The sequence below is a fragment of the Pongo pygmaeus genome, chromosome 21 (genome assembly GCF_028885625.2).
Source record: "Pongo pygmaeus isolate AG05252 chromosome 21, NHGRI_mPonPyg2-v2.0_pri, whole genome shotgun sequence".
Lineage (NCBI taxonomy): Eukaryota > Metazoa > Chordata > Mammalia > Primates > Hominidae > Pongo > Pongo pygmaeus.
In genome coordinates, this window is record NC_072394.2 from 8,183,926 (window position 1) to 8,210,286 (window position 26,361).

A 26,361-nucleotide genomic window follows, 5' to 3' on the forward strand; every position below is an offset into this window, starting at 1 on the left:
CACACCAGTCCCTCGACAACATGGTTCAAATTTCAATTACCATGGTATATTAACTCTGAGTAACTGCATGAAATATAAACTCCCCCGCCATCTCCTTGGTTCACAAACCACTGCAAACATCAGTGATGCACATCATGATCAGTGACCAATCATGACATTCTTTGAAAGTCTGTCAGTCATGTGTCACTGTGCATAGACAGCAGGTGGAAATGTTGCCTCTCTGTCTCTAAGTGATGAATTTACAGAAGAAAGTGAAGGAAAAACAAAAACAAAACAAAACAAAACAAAAAAAAAGTGATAATGCTGGAAATGAAATTCAAATGAAAGATAAATGAAGTTATACGAGAAATAAGTGACCACGGGCATGTCTGAGACTGCTGCCATTAAGGCTCTAGATATACAGACAGAGGAACTTACTAAAGAGGATCTTATCAAGGAGTGGAGTTGGGACAAAAAGGATGAAGATGTCCCAGAGGCAGTGAAATTGGCAAAAATTTCACACTAAAGGAAGACTGGCAGCTATGTGGTGACACTGAAAGAGCAAAGGGTAGAATGTTGAAAGCTGATCCAAAATTAGAAAGGAGTATGAAAATTCACCACCACATAGAAAAGATGTTCATATGATATCATAAGTTACATGTTGAGGAGGCAAGCACTGTTCAAATTATAAATTTTTATCCTAAATAAAACACTGTTAATGCTTCTAAATGCTTTTGTGTACTAAGTAAATATTGGTTTTACTTTTTTCTGCTTCCATACACATTTATAACCAACAGTAAAAGAGTTTTCTGGGTTTTTCTTTCTGTTTTTCTTCTTTCCTCTTTTTGAGACAGAGTCGGGGAGACAGAGTCTCACTCTGTTGCCCAGGCTGGAGTGCAGTAGCATGATCATGGCTCACTGTAACCTCAAACTCCCGGGCTCAAGCTATCCTCCCACCTCAGCATCCTGAGTAATGGGGACTACAGGTGCATGCCACCATGCCCAACTAATTTTTCTTTTGTATTTACATATAGAGAGACAGGGTCTTGCTATGTTATTCAGGCTGGTCTCGAAACTCCTAGCCTCAAGTGATCCTCTTGCCTCGGCCTCCCAAAGCACTGGGATGACAGGTGTGAGCCACTGTACTCCACCAAGAGTTTTTAACGTTTTGACAAAAATATTTAAAGGTCATGGAACAAGCTAAATTTACGCCATTAAGACCACTCTGCATGGTTTTAGCTTGCATGGTCACTTTACGGTCCAGCCCTACCATGCAAAGTATGGACTGTCTGTATCCCATAAAAATAAGAAAGAGATAAAAGAAAAATCCAGAAGAGACAGGTCTACCCAGACAGTGAAGTAGAACAGAACTTAAGGACTACTATTTTTATTTCACAATATAATACTATAGCTAAATAGTCATCTTTTCCTTCTCCATCATGTCTTCCCTCTAAATAACAAAAAAATAAGCAAGGATGAAACAAAGATGCCAATTACCAAGAATGGATAATTACTAAGAATTTATGTTCCTCATTTTAAAGTATTTTATCTTAAAATCTATACATCCTAAAAGCAGAGATAAAATATGCTTTTATTCAATTTATGTATAGACTAGCTATTTAGCTCAATATTACTTTGTATTAACAAGGGATATGTTAATTGTGGGGAAGGAGATTATAAAAACCTACCTCCATTAATGCTATACACTGTAAATGACCTACCAAATGCCACTACCATTGACAATAAAACTGCTATGTTGTTTGGGAAGACAATATGTCTATCCTCAAGCCATGAACTATGAGATGGTAATTATGACAACTCACCCAATTTCCTAGGCTCCTTTGCAGCTGGAAATAGCCACGTGACCGAATTGTGCCCCTTCTCAACTACTAAGGAGAAGTTTATTGAGGGAGATTCCAGAAAAATTTTGTATCCCAGATAAAAAAGGAACATACATCTGGCACTTCTCCCTCTTTGCCATCCTGCCTTACTCTCACCTTGAATGCAGATGTGACATCTAAAATTTCAGGAGCCATATCACATCCATGAGGCAAAAGGTATAAGAAAAAGGCCCAAGAGAATACCAGATATGTTAGCCCTAGCATCATCAGAAACGTAAACTAATGCCAGCAACCAACCACCTCCAAACTTATTACTATGTGGCTAAGGGCCAGAGAGCAAGGGGACAAATATGCATTTCTTAAACCACAGTCAGGTTTTCCATTGTTTGCAGCCAAAAGCATTCCATGGATTAATAATTCTTATTTTAAACTAATCAAATGTAAGTATAAATGGTCAAAGACTAAAGAAAACAAGAGCGCTCTAATTTATAGAGGTAGAATACCAAGCAGAATAAATTCTTCTGGCTTTAATTTGTATTTCTACTTGTACTGGGATAATGTTTGTACAATCGATTACTTTAAAAGAAAAAAAAATCAATGCAATAAAAAAATTCTAAATTTATCTAGTTTTTTTCACACTTTAAATTACAGGCATAACTTGGAAATATTGCAGGTTTGGTTCCAGACCACCACAATAGAGCAAATATTACAATAAAGTGAGTCAAACAAATATTTTGGTTTCTGAGTGCACATAAAAGTTATGTTTACACTTTACTGTAGTCTATTAAGTGTATAATAGCATTATGTTTAAAAAATATGCATACCTTAACTTTAAAATAATTTATTGCTAAAAATGTTACTCATCTGAACCTTTAGCAAGCAATTCATAATCTTTTGGCTGGTGGAGGGCCTTGCCTCAATGTTGATGGCTACTGACTAATCAGGGTGGCAGTTGCTCATACATGAGATGGCTGTGGCAACTTCTTAAAACAAACTAATAATGAAGTTTATCACATCGAATGACCCTTCCTTTCACCAAAGATTTCTCTGTAGTATATGATGTTACTTGACAGTATTTTACCCACAGAACTTCTTTCGAAACTGGATTCAACTCTCAAACCCTGCCGTTGCTTTATTAATAAGCTTACCTAATATTTTAAATCTTGGCTGGGCACAGTGGCTCATGCCTGTAATCCCAGCACTTTGGGAGACCAAGGTGGTTGGATCACCTGAGGTCAGGAGTTTCAGACCAGCATGGCCAACATGGTGAAACCCCATCTCTACTAAAAATACAAAAATTAGCCAGGCGTGGTGGCGGGTGCCTGTAGTCTCAGCTGCTCAGGAGGCTGAGGCAGGAGAATTGCTTGAACCTGTGAGGCGGAGGCTGCAGCGAGCCAAGATCATGCCACTGCACTCCAGCCCGAGCAACAGAGCAAGACTCCCTCTAAAAAAAAAAAAAAAAAATCTAAATCCTTTCTCATTTCAACAATACTTTCAGCATCTTCATCAAGAGTAGATTCCATCTAAATAAATCACTTCTTTTACTTAACCACAAGAAGCAACTCTTCACCTGTAAAGTTCTATCATGAGATTGTAGCAATTCAAGCCACATCTTCAGGCCCTACTTCTAATTCTAGTTCTCTTGCTATTTCCACCACATCCACAGTGACTTCCTCCACTGAAGTCCTGAATCCCTCAAAGTCATCCATGAGGCTTGGAATCCATTTCTTCCAAATGCCTATGAATGTTGGTATTTTGACTTTCTCCCATGAATCACGAACATACATAATGGCATCTAGAATAGTGAGTCCCTTCCAGAAGGTTTTCAATTTACCTTGCCCAAATCCATCAGAGGAATCACTATCTATGGCAGCCTTAGCCTTACAAAATGTCTTTCTCAAGCAATAAAGACTTGAAAATCAAAATTACCCCTTGATTCACAGCAAGCATAATGAGGATCTTGGTGGCATATAATTCAAATGACAGGAACAGAGGCGGATGGTACACCAAAAGGTACTCTATTAGCTTTGGGTATTTAAGGTGCTATTGGCATCAAGTAATAGGTTTTATGGTGAAAATGGAAAGCATTGGTTAATCTGAGCCCATTAAGTTGGAGATGGGTTAAGAAAGTTACTGATTTCCACTGCCTACTTCTACCACCAGAAAGCCCTATTTCCCCAGCTTTCCCCATTTACTACTCTTTTAGTAAATGGCAAATATCCAACTGCTCAGCTAAAACCCTTAAATCCTCTGCTCAGGTAAAATCCTTAATTCCTCTCTCTTTCTTGCCAATAACTATTGGCATCAATATTGTCTTTCTAGAAACCCTCAAAATATTTTCTGGATATATTCACTTATCGTCATCTCCATCCCTATCACCTACAGTCCAAGGTGCCATAATCTCCAAACTGTAATGACTTTGTAACTAGTCTCCCAACTTCTACTCTTACCTCCCCGTTGGACTGATTATTCACATAGTAGCCCATGGAGAACTTTGCAAAATGTGAATGAGAAAGCACTGTTTCCCTACTTTAAACTCTTCAACGGCTAGCCATTATTCTTGAATAAAATTCAAGAATAAAATAAATAAAATTATTGAATAAAATTCAAACTCCTTGCCATGATCTACCAGGTCCTAAAGGAGCTAGCTCATACAAACTTCTCCAGCTTCATCTCATACCATTCTCCCCTTGCTCATTGATTTGGGCACACTGACTCTCTCTCTCCATTCGTGTAATATGCCAAACTCCCACAGGGCCTCTGCACATGCAGCTCATTCTGCCTGAACACTCTTCCACTGAGTCTTCATAAAAGCCACTCATTTTTTAGATGTCACCTCAAATGTTATCTCCTCATAGGGGTCTCCGTTGATCATCCTATTTAATAAAGTCTTCACTCAGACTCTCACATCCAAGTTACTCTATATCACATCATTTTGTTCTTCTTTTTTTCCTTCATAACAGTTACCAGAATAACTATCTTAATTATATGCTAATATGTCTCTTTCTGCTAAAATGTAAGGTCTCATTAGAGCATGAGCTTCCTCCATCTTGTTCACCATTATTTTCTTACTATCCAGTTCGGTATCATTTCCTGAATGGAAAACTGAACTACTTGAATAATTCCAGCTGAAGATATTCTCTATGAAATGCAGTGAAACTTCTATATATAAAAATCCTAACCTGATCTCCACAAAAAGAACGGTATGAGAATTTCACAGCAGCTTTATTCATAATAGTAAAAAACTGGAAAAAAAATCAAATGTCCATCAACAGGAAAATGGATAAATTAATGTGTATTTATATTAGCAAATATTAATCAGTAATAAAAAAGAATAAATCAGTGATACAATGTCTAATAAAAGCTTTTTGTGAAAGAAGCCAAACAGAAAAGAGTACATTCTGTATGATTCCATTTATATAACGTTCAGAGCAAGAAAAAACATTTACTGTAATAAAAATCAGAACAGTAGCTGCCTATAAGTTGGAGACTAACTGGAAAGCAGCATGAAAGAACTGGAAATATTCTATATCTTGATAGGTGTATGGTTTACATGGGCATATATGTTTATAAAAACTGACTGAATCATTTACTCTATGCAAATTTTATTACAATTTTTTTTTTTTTGAGACGGGGTCTTACTCCATCACCCAGGCTAGAGCACAGTGACATGATCACGGCTCACTGCAGCCTTGACACCCCAGACCCAGGTGATTCTCCTACCTCAGCCTCCCGAGTAGCTGGGAGTACAGGTATGCACCACCACATTCAGCTAAATTTTTGTACAGATGGGGTTTTCCTTGTTGCCCATGACAGTCTCAACTCCTGGGCTCTAGTAATCCACCCACCTCAGCCTCCAAAGTACTGTGATTACAGGCATGAGCCACTGCACCTGGCCTATCATGAATTTTTAAAAAGGCAAAAATGTCCTAAATTCATTCACCCACACATCACATCCGATGCAGAAACCCAAGAAATAGACTAACCACCATCATATCAAGATCTACTTATTAATTTGTTCATCTGCCTTCTAAATTCTTACTCTTTCCGGGCAGAAAATTAAAAAGGTTTGTACCAAACTGATTGTCTCGTGGCAACACACCAAGAAAATATCTATCACTACAAAAGATGATGTATTATGCATTTATACATAGGTAAACCATATAAAACTATGACGCAAAGGACAAAACAGTATATAAGCCATTACAGAAGAACTAAACAATAAAGAATATTGATGAATGCTAAGGTACATCACATGACTATGTGACCTGGGACACCCATCGTGCACTGTATGCTAAGAAACCCCTAAGCCACAGCTGAGCAAGAATGTTGTAGTTTCCAACTTCTTTCTATCCCTAAAAACGTCTGAACACAATATGTATATTTTCTTATACTTACACTCTACTCCCTAAACAGTCATGTTAAGAATCACTATCTGGAGCTGTAAGAACCAAAACAGTAGCCACGAGCCAAATGTAGCTATTCAGAAATTAAAATGAGGCAAGGACAAATGGAAAGCTGAATTTTTAATTTTATAAAATTTTAATTAATTTCTAATATATTAAACTATTAGAAAGATTTAAGTATACCTGTAATAACTTGGTATGTAAATTTACTATTTCACAGTAAATTTTTATGAAATATAAACACAGATCAAATATATCTAATAAAAATTTAGTGTTATAATTGAGATGTGGAAAATTCAAACTGGTTCTGAAGACTTAATACTAAAAATGATAATGTAAAATAGCTCATTAAAAATTTTTCCCTGATCATACTTCAAAGTTATATTTTAGATTCACTGGTTTAAATAAAATATATTAAAATTAATTTCCCTTGTTTCTTTCTACTTTCTTTTTCTCTTTTATGAACCTAATATTATGAACATATTTTTTAATGTAGCTACTGAAAAACTTTAAAGTACATATGTGACACACATTCTATTTCTACTGAATTGTACTGTCCTAAAGCTTGTATCTAAATGCAGAAGATATATCATTATGATACATTAATTTGAATATTTCAAACACCACCTGACCTTTTCATTTGATTGTCTTCTTTTCTTTAGTTGAATAAAATCTGTTTCCACCCTTTCTGCCAGCTCTAGTTTCCTCTTGTTTCTTTTAAATGCAGCTAAACTGAATCCTATAAAATAAAAATAAAAAACATTAAACATAACATTTAAGAAATATTAGGGCAATGGGTCAAATGAGATATCTGAAGAGTCTTCCCAGAAGAAAATCCTTCAGTATGTTAAATTAAGGGTTTAAAAAGTCTTTTCAATGTACACAGGGATAGTAGGAGAATAAGAGAAATAAACTAAGATTTTAAAATTAAGAAAATGGTCAAACCCAGAGAAACAAAGGAGTCCTGAAAGTAGACACTACCCTCAGGGCATCTGTTGATGCAAGCCTCCGCCAACTGTGGTTTTAAAGGTCTCTGCGCAAAGGAGGTAAGAGATGAAACTTGGGCACAATGCAGTATGAGAAAACACACTGGAGATTATCCACAAAGAAAGGAGAAAGTCTCAATGGTTGATATGCCCAGTGAACGGGAGAATGAGAAAAAAGCCACCAGGCACCAAAAAATAATAAAAAGTAAATAAAACATTTTTTAAACCAGAAAACTTGCAAATCTCAACTTTGGTTCTAGATGTAAAGAGGAAACATCTCCCTAGAAATTTCATGACTAATGAGGGCATTTAGATAGGCCTCGAGTAGAATTCTCATTACCTGTGAGACCCCAGGGTAAAAAAGTGATCAACAGTGCTTCAAAGGGCCTCCAAACACAAATGCAAATACTCCCCAGAAAAACAAACTGGCCTTAACTTACCCAGTCCTCAAAGAACTCCCATGTTTCAATCAACATGTGCTCATAGTTTTAAAAGGAAAATTCATAAAACACATAAGAGATAAACTACCAAGAATAAAAGCCAACCAAATATCAGAAAGCATAACCTGACCTGCAAAAATCTCAGATACTGGAATAATCAGATACAGAATATAACACATGTTTATGCTCAGAGAAAGAAAAGAAAGATATCAAAAACAGGATGAAGCAGCAAGATGATAAACTGACCAGGCTGAATTGAAGAACAAATAGAGCTTCAATCAATCAATAAATAAAATAATCAAAATTTTAAAACTTGATATACAAATTTTAATAGCCAATTAGATCCAGCTCATAAAAGAAATTACAAACTGGAACATAACACTGATGAAGTTACTGAAGTTTTCTGATAATGGCAGACTAAGTTATTCAGAGTAATTATCCACAAAATATTCCTAAAAATGTTGGGTAAAATATTTAAAATACCACCTTAAAAGCATTCAAAACCTTACAAGTACTAAGCTAAATTCTTGGGTAAACTGAGGACTAAAGGTATTATTGCACTGTGAACATTTGCCAACACTAGCACACTTGCATTTGACTAAATGGCATCAAGGAAAGGGATACGTCAAGCCCAAAGCCCATTAAGAGTAGAGAGTTTTATAGGAGACATTCCCCACAATAAACTGGGAATTTAAAGTGCTAATTCTCTTAGAGTAAAGCTAATCCATAACTAAGTCCATTACTCCCTCTATCTCAAAAGCAAATGGGTGCAGGCAATATTGTCCCAGATTATAGCATAGCCTGAGACCGAGAGAAGGTGGGGGGAGAAAATAGGGAGAAGGTAGAGAAAAAGAAAGAACAAAGTATTCGAAAGAGGTGGGGAAAGAAAACTATCTCTGAGAAACTTTCGGTCTCATGGGGCCCTTGCATAGATTTACAAATATACACACTGTACAGTCCCAGAAGGAAAAGAAAGAGAGAAAGAGAAGATGGTTAACTTGAAGAAATAATAGCTGAAAACTTGCCAAATTTGATGAAAGATATGAACACCCAAGATATAAACACCCAAGAAGCTCAAGGAACTCCAAGTAGGAAAACTGAGAGATCCATACCAAGGCACATTATAATCAAATTGTCAAAGGCCAAAGACAAAGAGAGAATCTTGAAAAGCAGATTATCACCTACTAGGGATCCCCAATAAAATTATAAGCAGATTTCTCATCAGAAACTTTGGAAGCCAGAAACAGTGGGTTGATATATTCAAAGTGCTGAAACAACAAAAGCATCAACCAAGAACCCTGGATGTGGCCAAACAGTCCTTCAAAAATGAGGGGCAAATTAAAATACTCTCAGGTAAACAAAAACTGAGATAGTTCATTTTTACTGGACCTACCCTTGCAAGAAATGCTGAAGGAAATCCTTCCGGTTAAAATGAAAGAACCTTAGACAGAACTCAAACCTGTAAACAAATAATGATCTCTGATAAAGATAAATACATGGACAACTGTAAAAGCTAGTCTTACTGTAATTTTGGTTTCTAACTATGCTTTTTGTGTTCCACGTGATTTTATTTATTTATTTTTGAGACACAGTCTCGCTCTGTCGCCCAAGCTGGAGTACAGTGGCACAATCTGGGCTCACTACAACCCCTGCCTACCAGGTTCAAGCGATTCACTTGCCTCGGCCTCCCAAGTAGATGGGATTACAGGCACGTGCCACCACGCCTGGCTAATTTTTTGTATTTTTAGTAGAGACGGGGTTTCACCATGTTGGCCAGACTCATCTCAAACTCCTGAGCTTAGGTGATTCACCCACATCAGCCTCCCAAAGTGCTGGAATTACAGGCATGAACCACCATGCCTAGCTTATTTTCTACATGATTTAAGAAATTAAAGCATTAAAACACTATCAGTCTGTTTTGAGACAGACAATGGGAAAAGATACAATTTTGCAAAAGAGGGTTGAGATAGAGCTGTATAAGAACAGAATTTTTATTTGTTATTGAAGTTAAGCTGGTCTAAATTCAAATTAGAGTGTTATAATTTTAGAATGTTAAATGTAATCCCCATCGTAACCACAAAAAAAATAGCAAGACAATACACACAAAAGAAAATGAAAAGAGAACACAATAAACCAAGTAGATCTAAAAGATATAAACAGAACACTCTATTCAACAACAGAATTCACATTCTTCTCAAGTTCACTTGGGACATTTTTCCAAAATGTCCCATTTCTGTGTGAGCACAAATCAAATCTCAATAGATTGTAAGATAGGTATTGTACAATGCATCTTCTCCAACTACAACAGGATGGAGTTAGAAATCAATGGTAGAAGAAAACTGTAAAATGCACAAATTGTGAAAACTAAAATACAGAAAGAAATCACAAAGGAATTAGAAAATCCTAGATATACAATCATGTCATCTGCAAACACGGACAATTTGACTTCCTCTTTTCCTAACTGAATACCCTTTATTTCCTTCTCCTGCCTAATTGCCCTGGCCAGAACTTCCAACACTATGTTGAATAGGAGTGCCGAGAGAGGGCATCCCTGTCTTGCGCCAGTTTTCAAAGGGAATGCTTCCAGTTTTTGCCCATTCAGTATCATATTGGCTGTGGGTTTGTCATAGATAGCTCCTATTATTTTGAGATACGTCCCATCAATACCTAATTTATTGAGAGTTTTTAGCATGAAGGTTTGTTGAATTTTGTCAAAGGCCTTTTCTGCATCTATTGAGATAATCATGTGGTTTTTGTCTTTGGTTCTGTTTATATGCTGCATTACATTTATTGATTTGCGTATATTAAACCAGCCTTGCATCCCAGGGAAGAAGCCCACTTGATCATGGTGGATAAGCTTTTTGATGTGCTGCTGGATTCTGTTTGCCAGTATTTTATTGAGGATTTTTGCATCAATGTTCATCAAGGATATTGGTCTGAAATTCTCTTTTTTGGTTGTGTCTCTGCCCGGCTTTGGTATCAGGATGATGCTGGCCTCATAAAATGAGTTAGGGAGGATTCCCTCTTTTTCTATTGATTGGAATAGTTTCAGAAGGAATGGTACCAGTTCCTCCTTGTACCTCTGGTAGAATTCAGCTGTGAATCCATCTGGTCCTGGACTCTTTTTGGTTGGTAAGCTATTGATTATTGCCACAATTTCAGCTCCTGTTATTGGTCTATTCAGAGATTCAACTTCTTCCTGGTTTAGTCTTGGGAGAGTGTATGTGTCAAGGAATTTATCCATTTCTTCTAGATTTTCTAGTTTATTTGCACAGAGGTGTTTGTACTATTCTCTGATGGTAGCTTGTATTTCTGTGGGATCGGTGGTGATATCCCCTTTATCATTCTTTATTGCGTCTATTAGATTCTTCTCTCTTTTTTTCTTTATTAGTCTTGCTAGCGGTCTATCAATTTTGTTGATCCTTTCAAAAAACCAGCTCCTGGATTCATTAATTTTTTGAAGGGTTTTTTTTTTGTCTCTATTTGATAAGCAACTTCAGCAAAGTCTCAGGATACAAAATCAATGTACAAAAATCACAAGCATTCTTATACACCAATAACAGACAAACAGAGAGCCAAATCATGAGTGAACTCCCATTCACAATTGCTTCAAAGAGAGTAAAATACTTAGGAATCCAACTTACAAGGGACGTGAAGGACCTCTTCAAGGAGAACTACAAACCACTGCTCAATGAAATAAAACAGGATACAAACAAATGAAAGAACATTCCATGCTCATGGGTAGGAAGAATCAATATCGTGAAAATGGCCATACTGCCCAAGGTAATTTATAGATTCAATGCCATCCTCATCAAGCTACCAATGACTTTCTTCACAGAATTGGAAAAAACTACTTTAAAGCTCATATGGAACCAAAAAAGAGCCCGCATCGCCAAGTCAATCCTAAGCCAAAAGAACAAAGCCGGAGGCATCACGCTACCGGACTTCAAACTCTACTACAAGGCTACAGTAACCAAAACAGCATGGTACTGGTACCAAAACAGAGATATAGATCAATGGAACACAACAGAGCCGTCAGAAATAACGCCACATATCTACAACTATCTGATCTTTGACAAACCTGAGAAAAACAAGAAATGGGGAAAGGATTCCCTATTTAATAAATGGTGCTGGGAAAACTGGCTAGCCATATGTAGAAAGCTGAAACTGGATCCCTTCCTTACACCTTATACAACAATCTATTCAAGATGGATTAAAGACTTAAACGTTAGACCTAAAACCATAAAAACTCTAGAAGAAAACCTAGGCATTACCATTCAGGACATAGGCATGGGCAAGGACTTCATGTCTAAAACACCAAAAGCAATGGCAACAAAAGCCAAAATTGACACATGGGATCTAATTAAACTAAAGAGCTTCTGCACAGCAAAAGAAACTACCATCAGAGTGAACAGGCAACCTACAAAATGGGAGAAAATTTTCGCAGCCTACTCATCTGACAAAGGGCTAATATCCAGAATCTACAATGAACTCCAACAAATTTACAAGAATAAAACAAACAACCCCATCAAAAAGTGGGCAAAGGATATGAACAGACACTTCTCAAAAGAAGATATTTATGGAGCCGAAAGACACATAAAAAAATGCTCATCATCACTGGCCATCAGAGAAATGCAAATCAAAACCACAATGAGATATCATCTCACACCAGTTAGAATGGCAATCATTAAAAAGTCAGGAAACAACAGGTATGGAGAGGATGTGGAGAAATAGGAACACTTTTACACTGTTGGTGGGACTGTAAACTAGTTCAACCATTGTGGAAGTCAGTGTGGCGATTCCTCAGGGATCTAGAACTAGAAATACCATTTGACCCAGCCATCCCATTACTGGGTATATACCCAAAGGACTATAAATTATGCTGCTATAAAGACACATGCACACGTATGTTTATTGCGGCACTATTCACAATAGCAAAGACTTGGAACCAACCCAAATGTCCAACAATGTTAGACTGGATTAAGAAAATGTGGCATATATACACCATGGAATACTATGCAGCCATAAAAAATGATGAGTTCATGTCCTTTGTAGGGACATGGATGAAACTGGAAATCATCATTCTCAGTAAACTATTGCAAGGACAAAAAACCAAATACTGCGTGTTCTCACTCATAGATGGGAATTGAACAATGAGAACACATGGACACAGGAAGGGGAACATCACACTCTGGGGACTGTTGTGGGGCGGGGGGAGGGGGGAAGGATAGCATTAGGAGATATACCTAATGCTAAATGATGAGTTAATGGGTGCAGCACACCAGCATGGCACATGTATACATATGTAACTAACCTGCACATTGTGCACATGTACCCTAAAACTTAATGTATAATAATAATAATAATAAAAGAAAATCCTTAGATGAGAATAAAAATTAATACACCAAAACTTACAAAGTGCATCAAAAGCCTTATGAAGGGAAAATTTTATGGCTATAAACACATTAAAAAAAAAGAAAGATTTCAAACAACAACCTAGCTTTAAAACTTAAGGAACTAGTAAAAGAAGAATTAAACCCAAAGCTAGCAAAACAAAGGAAATAAAGATCAGAGTGGAGATAAATAAAATAGATAATACCAAAAAAATAGAGAAAAACAAATAAAACCAAAAGTTAGTTCATGGAAAACACTAACAAAATTTAAGATCTTTAGCTAGATTAACTAAGAAAAAAAAAGACAAATCACTATAATCAGAAATCAAAGTGGGGACATTACTACTGATTCTTCAAAAATAAAAAGTATTATAGACCAGGCACAGTGGCTCATGCCTGTAATCCCAGCACTTTGGGAAACCAGTGTGGGTGAATCACTTGAATACAGGAGTTCGAGACCAGCCTGGGCAACATGGTGAAACCCTGTCTCTATAAAAAATACAAAAATTAGCCAGGCATGGTGGCATGCACCTGTAGTCCCAGCTACTCCAGCGGCTGAGATGGGAGGATCATCTTGGTCTGGGAAGTCAAGGTTGCAGTGAGCCATGTTTGCACCACTGCACTCCAGCCTGGTCAAGAGCAAGACCTTGTCTCAAAAAAAAAAATTATATCTCTATATACATATATATATGTGTGTGTGTGTGTTGTGTATGTGTATACGTGTGTATGTACATGTGTGTATATATACACCTGTGTGTGTGTGTATATATGTGTATACACATATATACACACACATAGGTGTATATACACATATATACACACACAGGTGTATATACACATATATACACACACAGGTGTATATACACATATATACACACACAGGTGTATATACACATATATATACACACACATAGGTGTATATACACATATATACACACACATAGGTGTATATACACATATATACACACACATAGGTGTATATATACACACACATACATACACACGTATACACATACACAACACACACACACATATATGTGTATATAGAGATATAATTTTTTTGAGACAAGGTATACATGCATATATATGAACATACACATATAAATAAGAGAGTTCTATGAAAAATTGTGTACCCAAATATTGAATGGCCTAAATGAAATTAACAAAGTCCAATAACACAAAACCTACAAGACTGCATCATGAAGAAACAGAAAATTTAAATTAACTCATAACTAGTAAGGAGATTGAATCAATAATCCAAACTCTCCCGGCAAAAAAAAAATTCCCAGACTTCATGACTTCACTGGAGCATTCTACCAAACATTTAAACAACAAACACCAAAAACATTAACAAAGAGGAAACACTTCCAAAGTCATTCCATGAGGCCAGCACTATCCTAATACCAAAACCATACAAAGACACCATAAGAAAGCTGTCAACCAATACCCCTTATGAACGTTGACGCAAAATTTCTCAACAAAATACTGCCAAACCAAATGCAGCAGCATATTAAAAGGATAATACACTATGACAAAGTGCAATTTATTCCTAAGAAGCAAAGGTCGTTCAACATATGAAAATCAATGTTATACACCAACATTAACAGGATGAAGGGAAAAAGCCATATGATTTTTTTTTTTTTTTTTACAGAGACAGGGCCTCACTATGTTGCCCAGGCTGGTCTTGAACTTCTGGCCTCAAGTGATCCTCCCGCCTCAGCCTCCCAAAGTGCTGGGATTATAGGCATGAGCCACCCCACCCAGCATGATCATGAACTGATGCACAAATAATCATGTTACAAAATTCAAAATTCTTTCATAGTAAAAACACCAAATTAGAAATAGAAACTACTTCAATATAAAAAGGCAAAATGTGAAAAGCCCACAGCTAACATCGTATCTATGGTGAAAGACTGAAAAGCTTTTCCCCTAAAATCAGAAACATGACAAGGATATGTACTTTCACCACTTCTAGTACTAGAAGTCCAAACCTAAAATTAGAAGTACTAGAACTAGAAGTCCTAGAAGTACTGGAAGTCCTAGCCAAGGCAATTAGGTAAGGAAAAGAGGTAAAAGGCATTCAAATTGGAAAGGAGGAAATAAAATTATGACTTGATCTTATACTTGGAACATCCTAAAGATCTCCAACCCCGCCCCCAAACACAAACACACAAACCCACTAGAACTAATAAATTCAGCAAAGTTGTATGATACAAAATCAACACTCAAAAAAATCAGTTGCATTTCTATAAATAAACAATGAACAATTTAAAAAGAAATTAAGAAAGCAATCCCATTTACAATAGCATCGAAAAGTATAAAATGCTTAGAAAAAAACTAAAATCAAGGAGGCAAAATACTTGTATGCTGAAAACTACAAAACATTGCTGAAAGAAATTAAAGACGTTAATAATGAAGACACCCATGTTCATGAATTGGAAGCTTTAATATCGTTAAGATGTCAGTACTACTTAAAGCAATCTACAGATTCAGTGGAATCCTTAACAAAATCCCAATAGTGTTTTGTTTTGTTTTTTTTAAGAAACAGAAATATCAATCCTAAAATTCATGTACAATCTAAAGGGACCCTAAATAATCAAAACAATCTTGGAAACAAAAAAAAGCTGGAAGTCTCACTTCCTAATTTCAAAACTTACTGCAAAGCTACAGCAATCAAAACAGTATGAAGTCCAAGCGTGGTGGCTCACACCTGTAATCCCAGCACTTTGGAGGCCGAGGCAGGCGAATCATTTGAAGTCAGGAGTTCAAAACAAGCCTGGCCAACGTGGTGAAACCTCATATCTACTAAAAATACAAAAAAAATTAGCCGGGTGTGGTGGTGGGCACCTGTAATCCCAGCTACACAGGGATTGTGTACACAGGGATTGTGCCTACACAGGAGGCTGTGGCAGGAGAATTGTTTGAGCCCAGGAAGCAGAGGTTGCAGTGAGCAGAGGATCACACTGTGGCACTCCAGCTTGGGCAACAGAGTAAGACTCCATCTCAAAAAAAAAAAAAAAAAAAAAAACAATATGGAAATAGCATAAAGGCCGTTACACAGAAAAATGCAATAGATTAAAGAGTTCAGAAATAAACTCTCACATATATGGTCAATGATTTGACGAGGGTACTAGCACCATTCCATAGGGAAACAACAGTCTTCAACAAACTGTGTTTGAAAGATTAGATAACCACATTCAAAAGAATGTAGTTAGACCCCCACTTTATACCATATACAAAAATTAATTCAAAATGGATCAAAGACCTAAGTGTAAGAGCTAAAACTATAAATCTCTTAGAAAACAACATAGGGGAAAGGTTGGATATGACACCAAAACACAGACAATAAAAGAAAAGAATAGATAAAAATTTAAAAGACACAATGGAGTGAAAGACACAATCAATGTAGTGAAAAAGCAACTCGTGGAATGGGATAAGATATTTGCAAGTCATATCTGATAAGTGTTAATATCCAGAAGATATGAAGAATGCCTATATCTCAACAAGAAAAACCCTGACTGAAAAATAGGCAAAGGACTAGGATATATATATTTCTCTAAGAAAGATATAAAAATGGCCAATAAGCACAAGAAAAGACACTTTAACAGCATAATCATTATGGAAATGCAAATCAAAATCACAATGAAATACCAACTCACAGCCATTAGGATGCCAACTATTTTTTAAAAAGTAAAGGAAAGAACAAGTATTGGTAAGGGTATGGAGAAACTGGAACCCTGGTGCACTGTTGATAGAACATGAAATGGTGCAGCCACTATGGAAAACAGACAATATGGTGGCTTCTCAAAAAATAAAAATAGAATAACCATGTGATCCAGCAATTCCATTTCGGGGTACCCAAAAAAAATAGACAGCAGGGACTCAAACAGGTATTTGTACAGCCATGTTCACAGTAGCATTATGCATGACAGCCAAAAGGTAGTGTAACCCACGTATTCATCAGTGGATGAGTAGATAAACAAAATGTGGTATATACATACAATGAAATATTATTCAGCCTTAAAAAGAAATTCTGACACATGCTACAACATGGATGAACCTTGAAGAAGTCATGCTAAGTGAAATAAGCCAATTACAAAAGGACAAGTACTCTGTGATTCCACTTATAAAAGCAGAATTCATAGAACAAAAATGAATTAGCCAGGGACTAAATGGAAGGGACATGGGGAGTTACAGTTTAACGGGTACAGTTTTGGTGTTACAAGATGAAGAGGGTTCTATAGTTGATGGTAGTGTTAGTTCCATAACAATAAGAAAATATTTAAAGCTACTGAACTATACCATTAAAAATATTTAAGATGGTAAATTTTATGTTATGTGTATTTTACCATAATTTTAAAAAGAACTACAAAAAAAGTACAAGAATGTTTACAGAAGCTTTATTCATAATAGCCAAAAATTGGAAACAACCCAGACACAAATGGGTAAATGGCTAAACAGTGGTAGTACCTCCATACCATCAATACTCAGGAATGAAAAAAAAAACAAGCTATTGATAAGCACAACCTGGATGTTATCTCCAGAGAGTTATAGTGAGGAGGGAAAAAAAAAAAAAGCAAATACCAAAAGGTTACAGCCTGTATGATACCATTTATATTACATTCTTGAAATGACAAAATTATACAAATGTAAAATATACTAGTGGCTATCCGGGGTTAAGGTGGGAAAGAAGATAACATCACTGATTATTAGAGAACTGCAAATCAAAATTACAATGAGATACTATCTCACACCAGTCAGAACGGCTATTATTAAAAAGTCAAAAGATAACAGACACTGGTGAGGTTGCAGAGAAAAAGTGCTTACACACTGCTGGTGGAAGTGTAAATTAGTTCAGCCACTGTGGAAAGCAGTGTGGTAATTCATCAAAGAGCTAAAAACAGAACTACCATTTGACCTAGCAACCCCATTACTGAGTATATACCCAAAGGAATACAAGTTGTTCTGTCATAAAGACACATGCATGCATCTGTTCACTGCAGCACTATTCACAACAGCAAAAACGTGGAATCAACCTAAATGCCCATCAATGGTAGACTGGATAAAGAAAATATGGTACATATACACCATGGAATACTATGCAGCCATAAAAAAGAGTGAGATCATGTCTTTAGCAGGAGCATGGATGGAGATGGAGGCCATTATCCTTAGCAAACTAACATAGGAACAAAAAACCAAATACCGCATGCTCTCACTTATAAGTGGGAGCCAAATGATGGAACACATAGACACACAGAGAGGAACAAAAGACAGTGGAGCCTAACTGAGGGTGAAGGGTGGAGAGGGGAAGAGGATCAGGAAAAATAACTAAAGGGTACTTAGCTTAATACCTGGGTAACTAAATAGTCTGTACAACAAACCCCTGTGACATGAGTTTACCTATATAACAAACCTGTACATGTGTCCCTAACATTAAAAGTGTTTAAAAAATAGGTATTAGGAAAATAAAATACAGAAAATGTGAAGGAAGAAATTATCCCAAAATTTTCTTTTAATTTCTCCAAATCTGAAACATATAAATGTCCAGACTTAATGTGCAAAATGAGCACTCAACATAAAGAATTTTTAAAAAATGCCCCAAGATGCTTCATTGTGATCATCAAAACATGGGAATTAAGAGCTTCCTTCCAAAGAGAAAAAAATACACCACAGTATTTGTGAGTCTTGCACAATAATAGCAAGACTGGAAACCAGATGATAAGAGAACAATTTCCTCAAAAACGTAAGGGAAATTGATTTTCAGTCTCGTATGTACTGAATAAGGAATAAAATAAGAAAAACACATGAGATCCAGGAAACAGAGAACCTGATACTGCAAAGAGGCAAAGGAGATCACAAGGTGAAGCAAGGCACAGTCCAGGATGGCAGCCACACAGCAGACCTAGTAAGACTCGAGACTGGAAGGGGCCAGGTGGCCTGTCTCCAAGGGAAAAAAAGGAACTGACAGATGACCTAATTCGTTTGCCTGATATAAGGACTGTAAAATAAGTTCCATTGGAAAGACTGTAAGACATAATTAGTGACAGGGATCTTGGGAATTTAAAACTCTCATATGCCAGCCCTACTGCTACACACACATTTCTCTTCCCTCTAGCCTCCCTATATTACAACTTTCAGCACTACATGAATATTCATTCTGAATATAATTTTTTTTTAGACACAAGGTCTTGCTCTGTCACACAAACTGGAATACAGTGGTGCAATCATAGCCCACTGCAGCCTCAAACTCCTAAGCTCAAAGGATTCTCCTGCCTCAACCTCCCAAGTAGCTGAGAGTACAGGAGTGCACGACCACACCTGGCTAATTATACCCTATTTAACTAACTTGGTTTCCTTGGAGTTAATCCTCACTTTTTCATTTGATTATTTAAATTATATTCACAGATTTCAGTGATAAAAATAAAATTTTTATTTAAAAAATAGTTTTTAATATTTCTTTCTCATTTTATGCAAATATTTTTAAATAGACATATAATATACACAAACATATACATATTTATAACTTCATTTTTCACTTTTTTAAAGTCATTAGATTTAATCATTATCAGAGATTAGTCTTCACAACAATTTCTAGTTACTTCATAACATTTCATTGTAAGAATATATGATCATTTATTTACTCATATTCCTCTGTGTTGGATATAAGATTTTTTTCAAAATTTTGTATATTCTTAATAATGCTCACTTGAGCACCCTTCTATATAAATCTTTGTCTATCTCCAGTGACAGGTTCCTAGAAGCAGAACAAGGCTTTTAACGCTTTTTATCTGTACTACTTAGTTGTCCTCTAAAATCTCTGCCAATTTACATTTATACTTACAATGTACTATGATTATTTAACCAAACACTTACCAGGAGTAATATGTTTTAAATCTTTCAAAAGTTAAAAGGGAACAAATTTAACATGTACTCATTTGAATTTGAATTTGCCTGTCAGTTATGTTATATTATCTACTTAGGACTTTTGATCATTTTTATATTGGACAATTACTTGTATTTATGTTGTTTTTAATTTGGTAAATTTCTTCATAGATTAAGGATATTTATCCCTTTGTCATATTTGTGATAACTGTTTTTCAGTTTAACTCTTATGTAGTCACACCTTTGTTTTTCCTTCCCTTGCATTTGTAACTAAAAAGTCCTTCCCTCAGCTCAAGGACTGTTAAATATTGACCTATATTTTCTTCTCTTTCTCTCTCTCCATCTCTCTCTCTCATTGAAGGGTGGTATTATTGTTTTATTAGTAGTAATTATTTTAAGTAATCTCTAAAAGGGATCTTTTAGTAATACTTTTATAAAAGCATAAAGAAGCAGTGAGAAGAACTCAGGAATACAAAGGTGGTTTAAAATGAAATAACTTTCTACGTATCTTTTAACTACAAATCTTTCAACATATAAGTATTCTTCCATAAATATCTGTACTACATGGGTCATAACAGAAGCAATATTATACTTTTAGGTATATATGCTCATATAGCTTAATTTTTTTTAAGTTTTTACTCACTTGTGGTCATGATGTTAGGAGGGCAAGAGGGTATTCCATGATCTACTGCCCATCTGTAGGCTCCTTCTCCAACTAAAAAGCTAACAACAGAAAAATTATTTTTAAAATTCACAGTGTCATCTTCTCCTACATAGTCAATAAATATAGGTAATATGGTAAGGCAGTTGAGAAAAAGTCTTGCATATGGACATAATTCCAGATTTAACTCAAAGTAATAAGATGACTGCATGCTAAAAATTTCCTGAAAATTTTTCCCCAAATTAGAAATTTTACAATTGGAATGTTACAATACGATTTGCAATAACTAACTAGTAAAAATTGGAAAACTCAACATAATAAGATGTAAAAATAGTTGACTTTTCAGTAGAAAACATTAAGATTTATCTTGGACCAACAGGGTTCTCAGTTAATGTCACAAGACTGGTTACTCAAATTAACAGTTTACAATTAAGTGAATGCCTTCAGATTTGGCATTACTACCTAGTAGAATACTTGGATCCATTCAAAATTAGTGGGTACATCTAGAGATGCCCAAATATATATGCTTACATTTCTAAACCTTGATGCAACAAAAATACATACATAACCTTCAGAATCACTTTTACTGTGGTAAGTAAAGTACTATGGTATGTCCCAAAAGCAACTTTTAAGTCCTAAATAGCAAGTTTTAATATAACAAAGTGGATAAAAGGATACTGCTAGCTAAATATAAAAGACTTGTTTTCAAAGATTTCAAATAGCATGTAGGATAATTACCCCATTCCCTAAGTAATTTGACTAAGCAAATAGTAATAGCAAGCAGTTACCATAATAATTAATCACTCCATCTTCTTCCATAGCCAACTTCTTAAAGATCTCAGCCAGCTAGTAATGGATACCTTGAACTTGTGCCTACTTGCTAGTTTTCCACTCCCTATTTTTTTGTTTGTTATTTTAATCATTCCAACATTAAAAACTCGAAGTAATACATATTGAAGTCTTAAGATTTGACTGCTAATAAGACCAGTGACAAACTGGCAAAACAAAATCTAAGTAGACCCTCAGAAACATATCCAAATGGCTCCAATGGGAAACCAAATGGTTAACCTCAATAACTGCTTTCTAATATACATAAAGATGGGGATAGAGGGACTATTTTAAATAGAGAGGACAGAAGGCCAATGAGAATAAACAACTTTACCTCTTCAAAATTCTACTTTAAAAAAAAAAAATTCTAAAGGATTCTAAGAATAGAAAACAGTTTTTCCTATTCTTGTACGAAATGAAATCCACTCCAAAGAAAAGCTGCTCCAAAGAAATCCACTCCAAAGAAATTTTGATCCAAAATTGCATCAAATTTGGATGCAAATGTGAACTGTCCTGATGGCATTTTTAGCATTTCCTTCTTCTAGGAAAAAAAAAAACTGATAAAAGAAATAATTCTCTTCATGAGAAGATGTAAAAGAGAAGCTGAAGTAGTAAACTACATGATCAAGACAAAAGTTTGGAGTTGAATCTAATATTCTCAGCACTCCCATTGGTTATTTTGGATTCAATTCCAGTATCTGGAATCAGTGAGGGGCATTTTACAAAATATTCTCAGCTTTATTTTATATATTTTTTAATCATTCAAAGGTTTTATTCTAAGTAAAATCAATTTGCTATTGTCAACTATTTAAGTTTTTAAATACTTCGGGCACTGTAAAATATTCATAGGAAGGCAAATAGTTGGATGTCCTCTTATGGATAAGGATACTATCTACCCTTTCCTTCACATAAAAAAGTATTGTATAGTAGGTCATCATCACACAAAATATCATATAATTGCTTTTGAAATCATTTAGCAGAAGCTTTTACTAAAAACTATACTGACATGTCAAAAAAAAAATCACATTTCTAAACATTAAATGCAGCACCGATTCAAATTTCTCTCAAGTATTCTTCTGATTCTCCGAGGAGGAAACTTTTAGAAAACGTTCACGCCAATCTACTTCAAAGTCTCATGGACTCTACCTTTATAACATACCTGGAATCTGACCACTTCTCACCACCTCCACTGCTACCACCTTGGTCTGAGCCACCATCATCTGATACCTACAATGCTGCAGTGGCCCCACTATTTTTATGCTTGCCTTGCCCTGTATTCCCTGACCCCAGTCAATTCTCAACACACCAGCCACTAAAATCCTTGTAAAATACAAGTCAGGTAATGGCACTCCTCTTTCAAAGTCCTGTAAAACCTCTTGTGAGGACCAGTGTAAAAACTAGGATCTTTTTAAAAATCTACAAGCTCCCATGGAATCTGATCCTCCCCGCTCCCCAATTCATCTCTTATTCCTCTTACCTCCCTGTGTACTCTACTTAATGTCTTGTAAAGCCACAAACATACCAAGGAGGCTCCAGCCTCGGGATCTTCACCCTGAATGCTCCCTGTCTGGCTCTTTCCCTATTTCCCAAATGGGAAATTCCTTCACATGCTCAAATATCCCTCCTTCATGAGGCCTCCTTAAAAATGCATCCCACTACCTGCACTCCTCTACCCAGTACTCACAATCTCCTTATCCTGCTCCTTTTACCTTTTTCCACCTTCTAACATATTATATCATTGATAATTTACACATTGTATCTGTTAATTTATTTCTGTATAAATTCCTTAAAAGCTTCAAGCTTCATAAGGGTGGAGATCTTCATTTCTTCATCAACATATCTCAAGCATTTAGAACAGTGCCTGAAGCATACTAAACATTAAATAGAAATTGTCAAGATATTAAACAAAATAATACAGTGTCAAACTTCCCTAGATTAAAGGACAGCATTTTCCTTGTGTTATACCCATCTTCCTTCACATTAAAGCAGATATAAATGGTTATAAAACAAAAAGCAAAACCACCACGGAGGTGAGGTAATTAAAACTCTTGGCTGGACGCAGTGGCTCACACCTGTAATCCCAACACTTTGGGAGGCCGAGGCAAGTGGATCACTTGAGGTCAGGAGTTTGAGACCACCCTGGCCAACATGATGAAACCCTGTCTTTACCAAAACTACAAAAAAATTTGCTGGGTGTGGTGGCACACGCCTGTAATCCCAGCTACTCAGGAGGCTGAGGCAGGAGAACCACTTGAACTCGGGAGATGGAGGTTGCAGTGAGCCAAGATCGTGCCACTGCACTCCAGTCTAGGTGACAGAGTGAGACTCCATCTCAAAAAAAAAAAAAAAAAAAAACTCTCAAGAACTGAGCTGCAAGTGCTGACAGAGAAAACACCCTGAAACAGACTATCTGGGCAAATACAGTGATAGGAGTTACAATCTCATGGATGCACTCATGTGAATTACAATCTCGTGGATGTTCTCATGGATGGGAACCTCCCATTTTCAAAGAATCATGACTATAATCAGTCTAAAATGTGTAATTTAGTGGTTCAGAAAGCGCTCAAGGATCTTCAGGAACCCCAGTAATCAAAATACATTGTTTTCAAAGAGAAAGATATGGGAGAACACAACTAATTCTCTGGACTCAAGAACTGATTTCCATTTTATCTATGACTTCTTTACTCATCATAAATACAAAAAACTGAAGAAAGATAACTTCAGTTATTGATTATTTAAAGCTTATCAACACAAAATGCAAATAAAGAAAAACTTGCTGTATTTGGAAATAACATATAACAACCAAATTATAACTGTTCTCTTTTGGACTCTGTTTTAATTTTTTTATTATTGAAATGTTCTAACATATACAACTGTGTTCCCCCAAAATTCATAGTTTGAAACCTCACCCCCAAGGTATTGGGATGGCATTAGGAGGTGGGGCCTTTTGGGAGGTGATTAGGTCATGAGGGTGAAGCCCTCTTGAATGGGATTAGCCCTCTTGAATGCCCCCCTCTTGAATGCCCCCCTTTAATGGGACACTGAATCCCCCAGCTCCTTGATCTTGAACTTCCCAGCCTTCAGGACTGTGAGAAACTTGTATTGTTTATAAGCTAACTAGTTTACGGTATTAAGGTGTTTTGTTATAGTAGAAACTCTCTAGAGTTCACTGTCTAAATGTAATATAGTTTTTAAAAACTCCCTGAGTACCCTAAATCAATATAACCAAATTTATCATGTTTTTACTTTGAGCTTATTTACATGTGATCCAAATATTTCTAGTCATCTAATTTCTATTATAATTTAGAAAGTGAACTTCCAGGTATGTGAGAGATTTTTCACTTCTGGACAAGATGGAGTAACAGGGAACAAAGTTACCCTCTTATTTGAAGCAGTGAAAAAAACAAAAGACAAAATATAGAAAATAACAGTTTTCAGACGTAAGACATTAGGCAACATAGGACAGTAACCCTTGAGAGAAAGGAAAACAAGGTAAACCTCATGACTGCCTTACTGCAACCATAGGGTTCGCCTTCATTACTGCCTAGAGAGTTTCTAAACCACAGCACAGTAGCTCCAGCAGTATCTCTGAGTTGAAGTGACACAGTTGGGCATCCAGAGAGGCCATGTAGCCAGAGTTCACAAGACCAGAGAGGAGAAAGCTGCATATAGAGAGTACGCTAGAGATCTGCAGAGAGTATCCCTCTAAGCTTCAGCTAAGTAGAGATTAGTGAATGTGTAAGAAGAAATTACCCAAAGCGTTGGAACAAATGAAATGAAAGTTTAAAAAAAAAAAAAAGAAACAAAGTCCCCAAGTTCAGACAGCCAGGAACAACAGCTCCTGCTCCCACCAGCCAAAGTAAAGGCCTCATTCTAGGTGCATCTGTTATAATACTTTGAAAGATTCTACCTCAATAGCAAGGCAAAATTAGCTCAAGGCCAAATGCTTCTCGTCTCATGTAAGTTTAAAGTGAGACCTGAAAGGCTCAAGCTGTTTTTAAGTAACTTAGCCACATCCTAGAATAAAATGTAAGAATAGTTTTTAAAATACAAAAATACACAGCACCCAAAATGGTAAAACTCACAATGTCCGAAACCCAATAAAAATTACCAAGCATGCAAAATAGGAAGAAAGGTAACCTATTATGAGGTGAAAAATCATTCAATTGAAAACAATCCATAAATAACAAAGATGACAGAATTAGCAAACAAAGATATTTAAATAGTTGTTATAACACTATTCATATGTTCACGAAGCTAGAGGAAAGTTTAACCATGTTAAGTAGATACATGGAAGACTTTTTTTAAAGATACAAATCAAACTTGTAGAGATAAAAATAACAATAAATAAAGAAATAAAACACAAGCTGAATGGGATTAGCAGGTAATTAGACATTAAGTGATTAGACAGAAAAATAATTAGTAAACTTGAAGACAGCAATGGAAACTATTCAAAATGAAACAGAGAGAAAAAACAATGAAAAAAGTAAACAAATCATGAGTGATCTGTAAACTACTACAAGAGGCTGAAATTATGTGTAATCAGAATTCTGAATAGAACAGACAGGGATTCAGAAAAAAATATCTGAAGAGATAATGAGGAATTTTTTTCCCAAAGTTGATGAAATATATATCCCCACACATCCAAAAAGCAAAAGGAACCCAAACCAAAGTTATTACAAGAAAACTATAAACCAGTATCACTCATAAACACAGATGTAAAAATTCTTTACCAAATATTAGCAAACTGAAGCCAACAATATAAAAAGGATAATACATTATGACCAAGTAGAATTTATCCCAGGAATGCAAGTGCTATTTTATCAGTCAAAAATCAACAAATCACTAAATTAGCTAACTAAATTTTTTAAATTATAAGATCATCTCAATAGATGCAGCAAAACATTTGACAAAGTACAATACCTATTCCTACCAAAGTTCTCAG

General features: G+C 35.8%; 1 protein-coding gene across 3 annotated transcripts in view; it reads right to left on the reverse strand.

The window, feature by feature from the left end:
• The window catches only part of TASP1 (taspase 1), a 312,488-nt gene that overhangs the window by 223,166 nt on the left and 62,961 nt on the right, over positions 1 to 26,361 (reverse strand). For all 3 annotated transcript variants that reach the window (XR_008496145.2, XM_054467672.2, XM_054467673.2), the window contains exons 7-8: positions 20,571 to 20,650; positions 6,859 to 6,965 (exon numbers count right to left, since the gene is read on the reverse strand). Coding sequence is in view for 2 of the 3 variants with exons in the window: in XM_054467672.2 (XP_054323647.1) it covers positions 6,859 to 6,965; positions 20,571 to 20,650 (187 nt within the window). In the remaining variant the exon portion in view is untranslated. The remainder of the gene's footprint in view (positions 1 to 6,858; positions 6,966 to 20,570; positions 20,651 to 26,361) is intronic.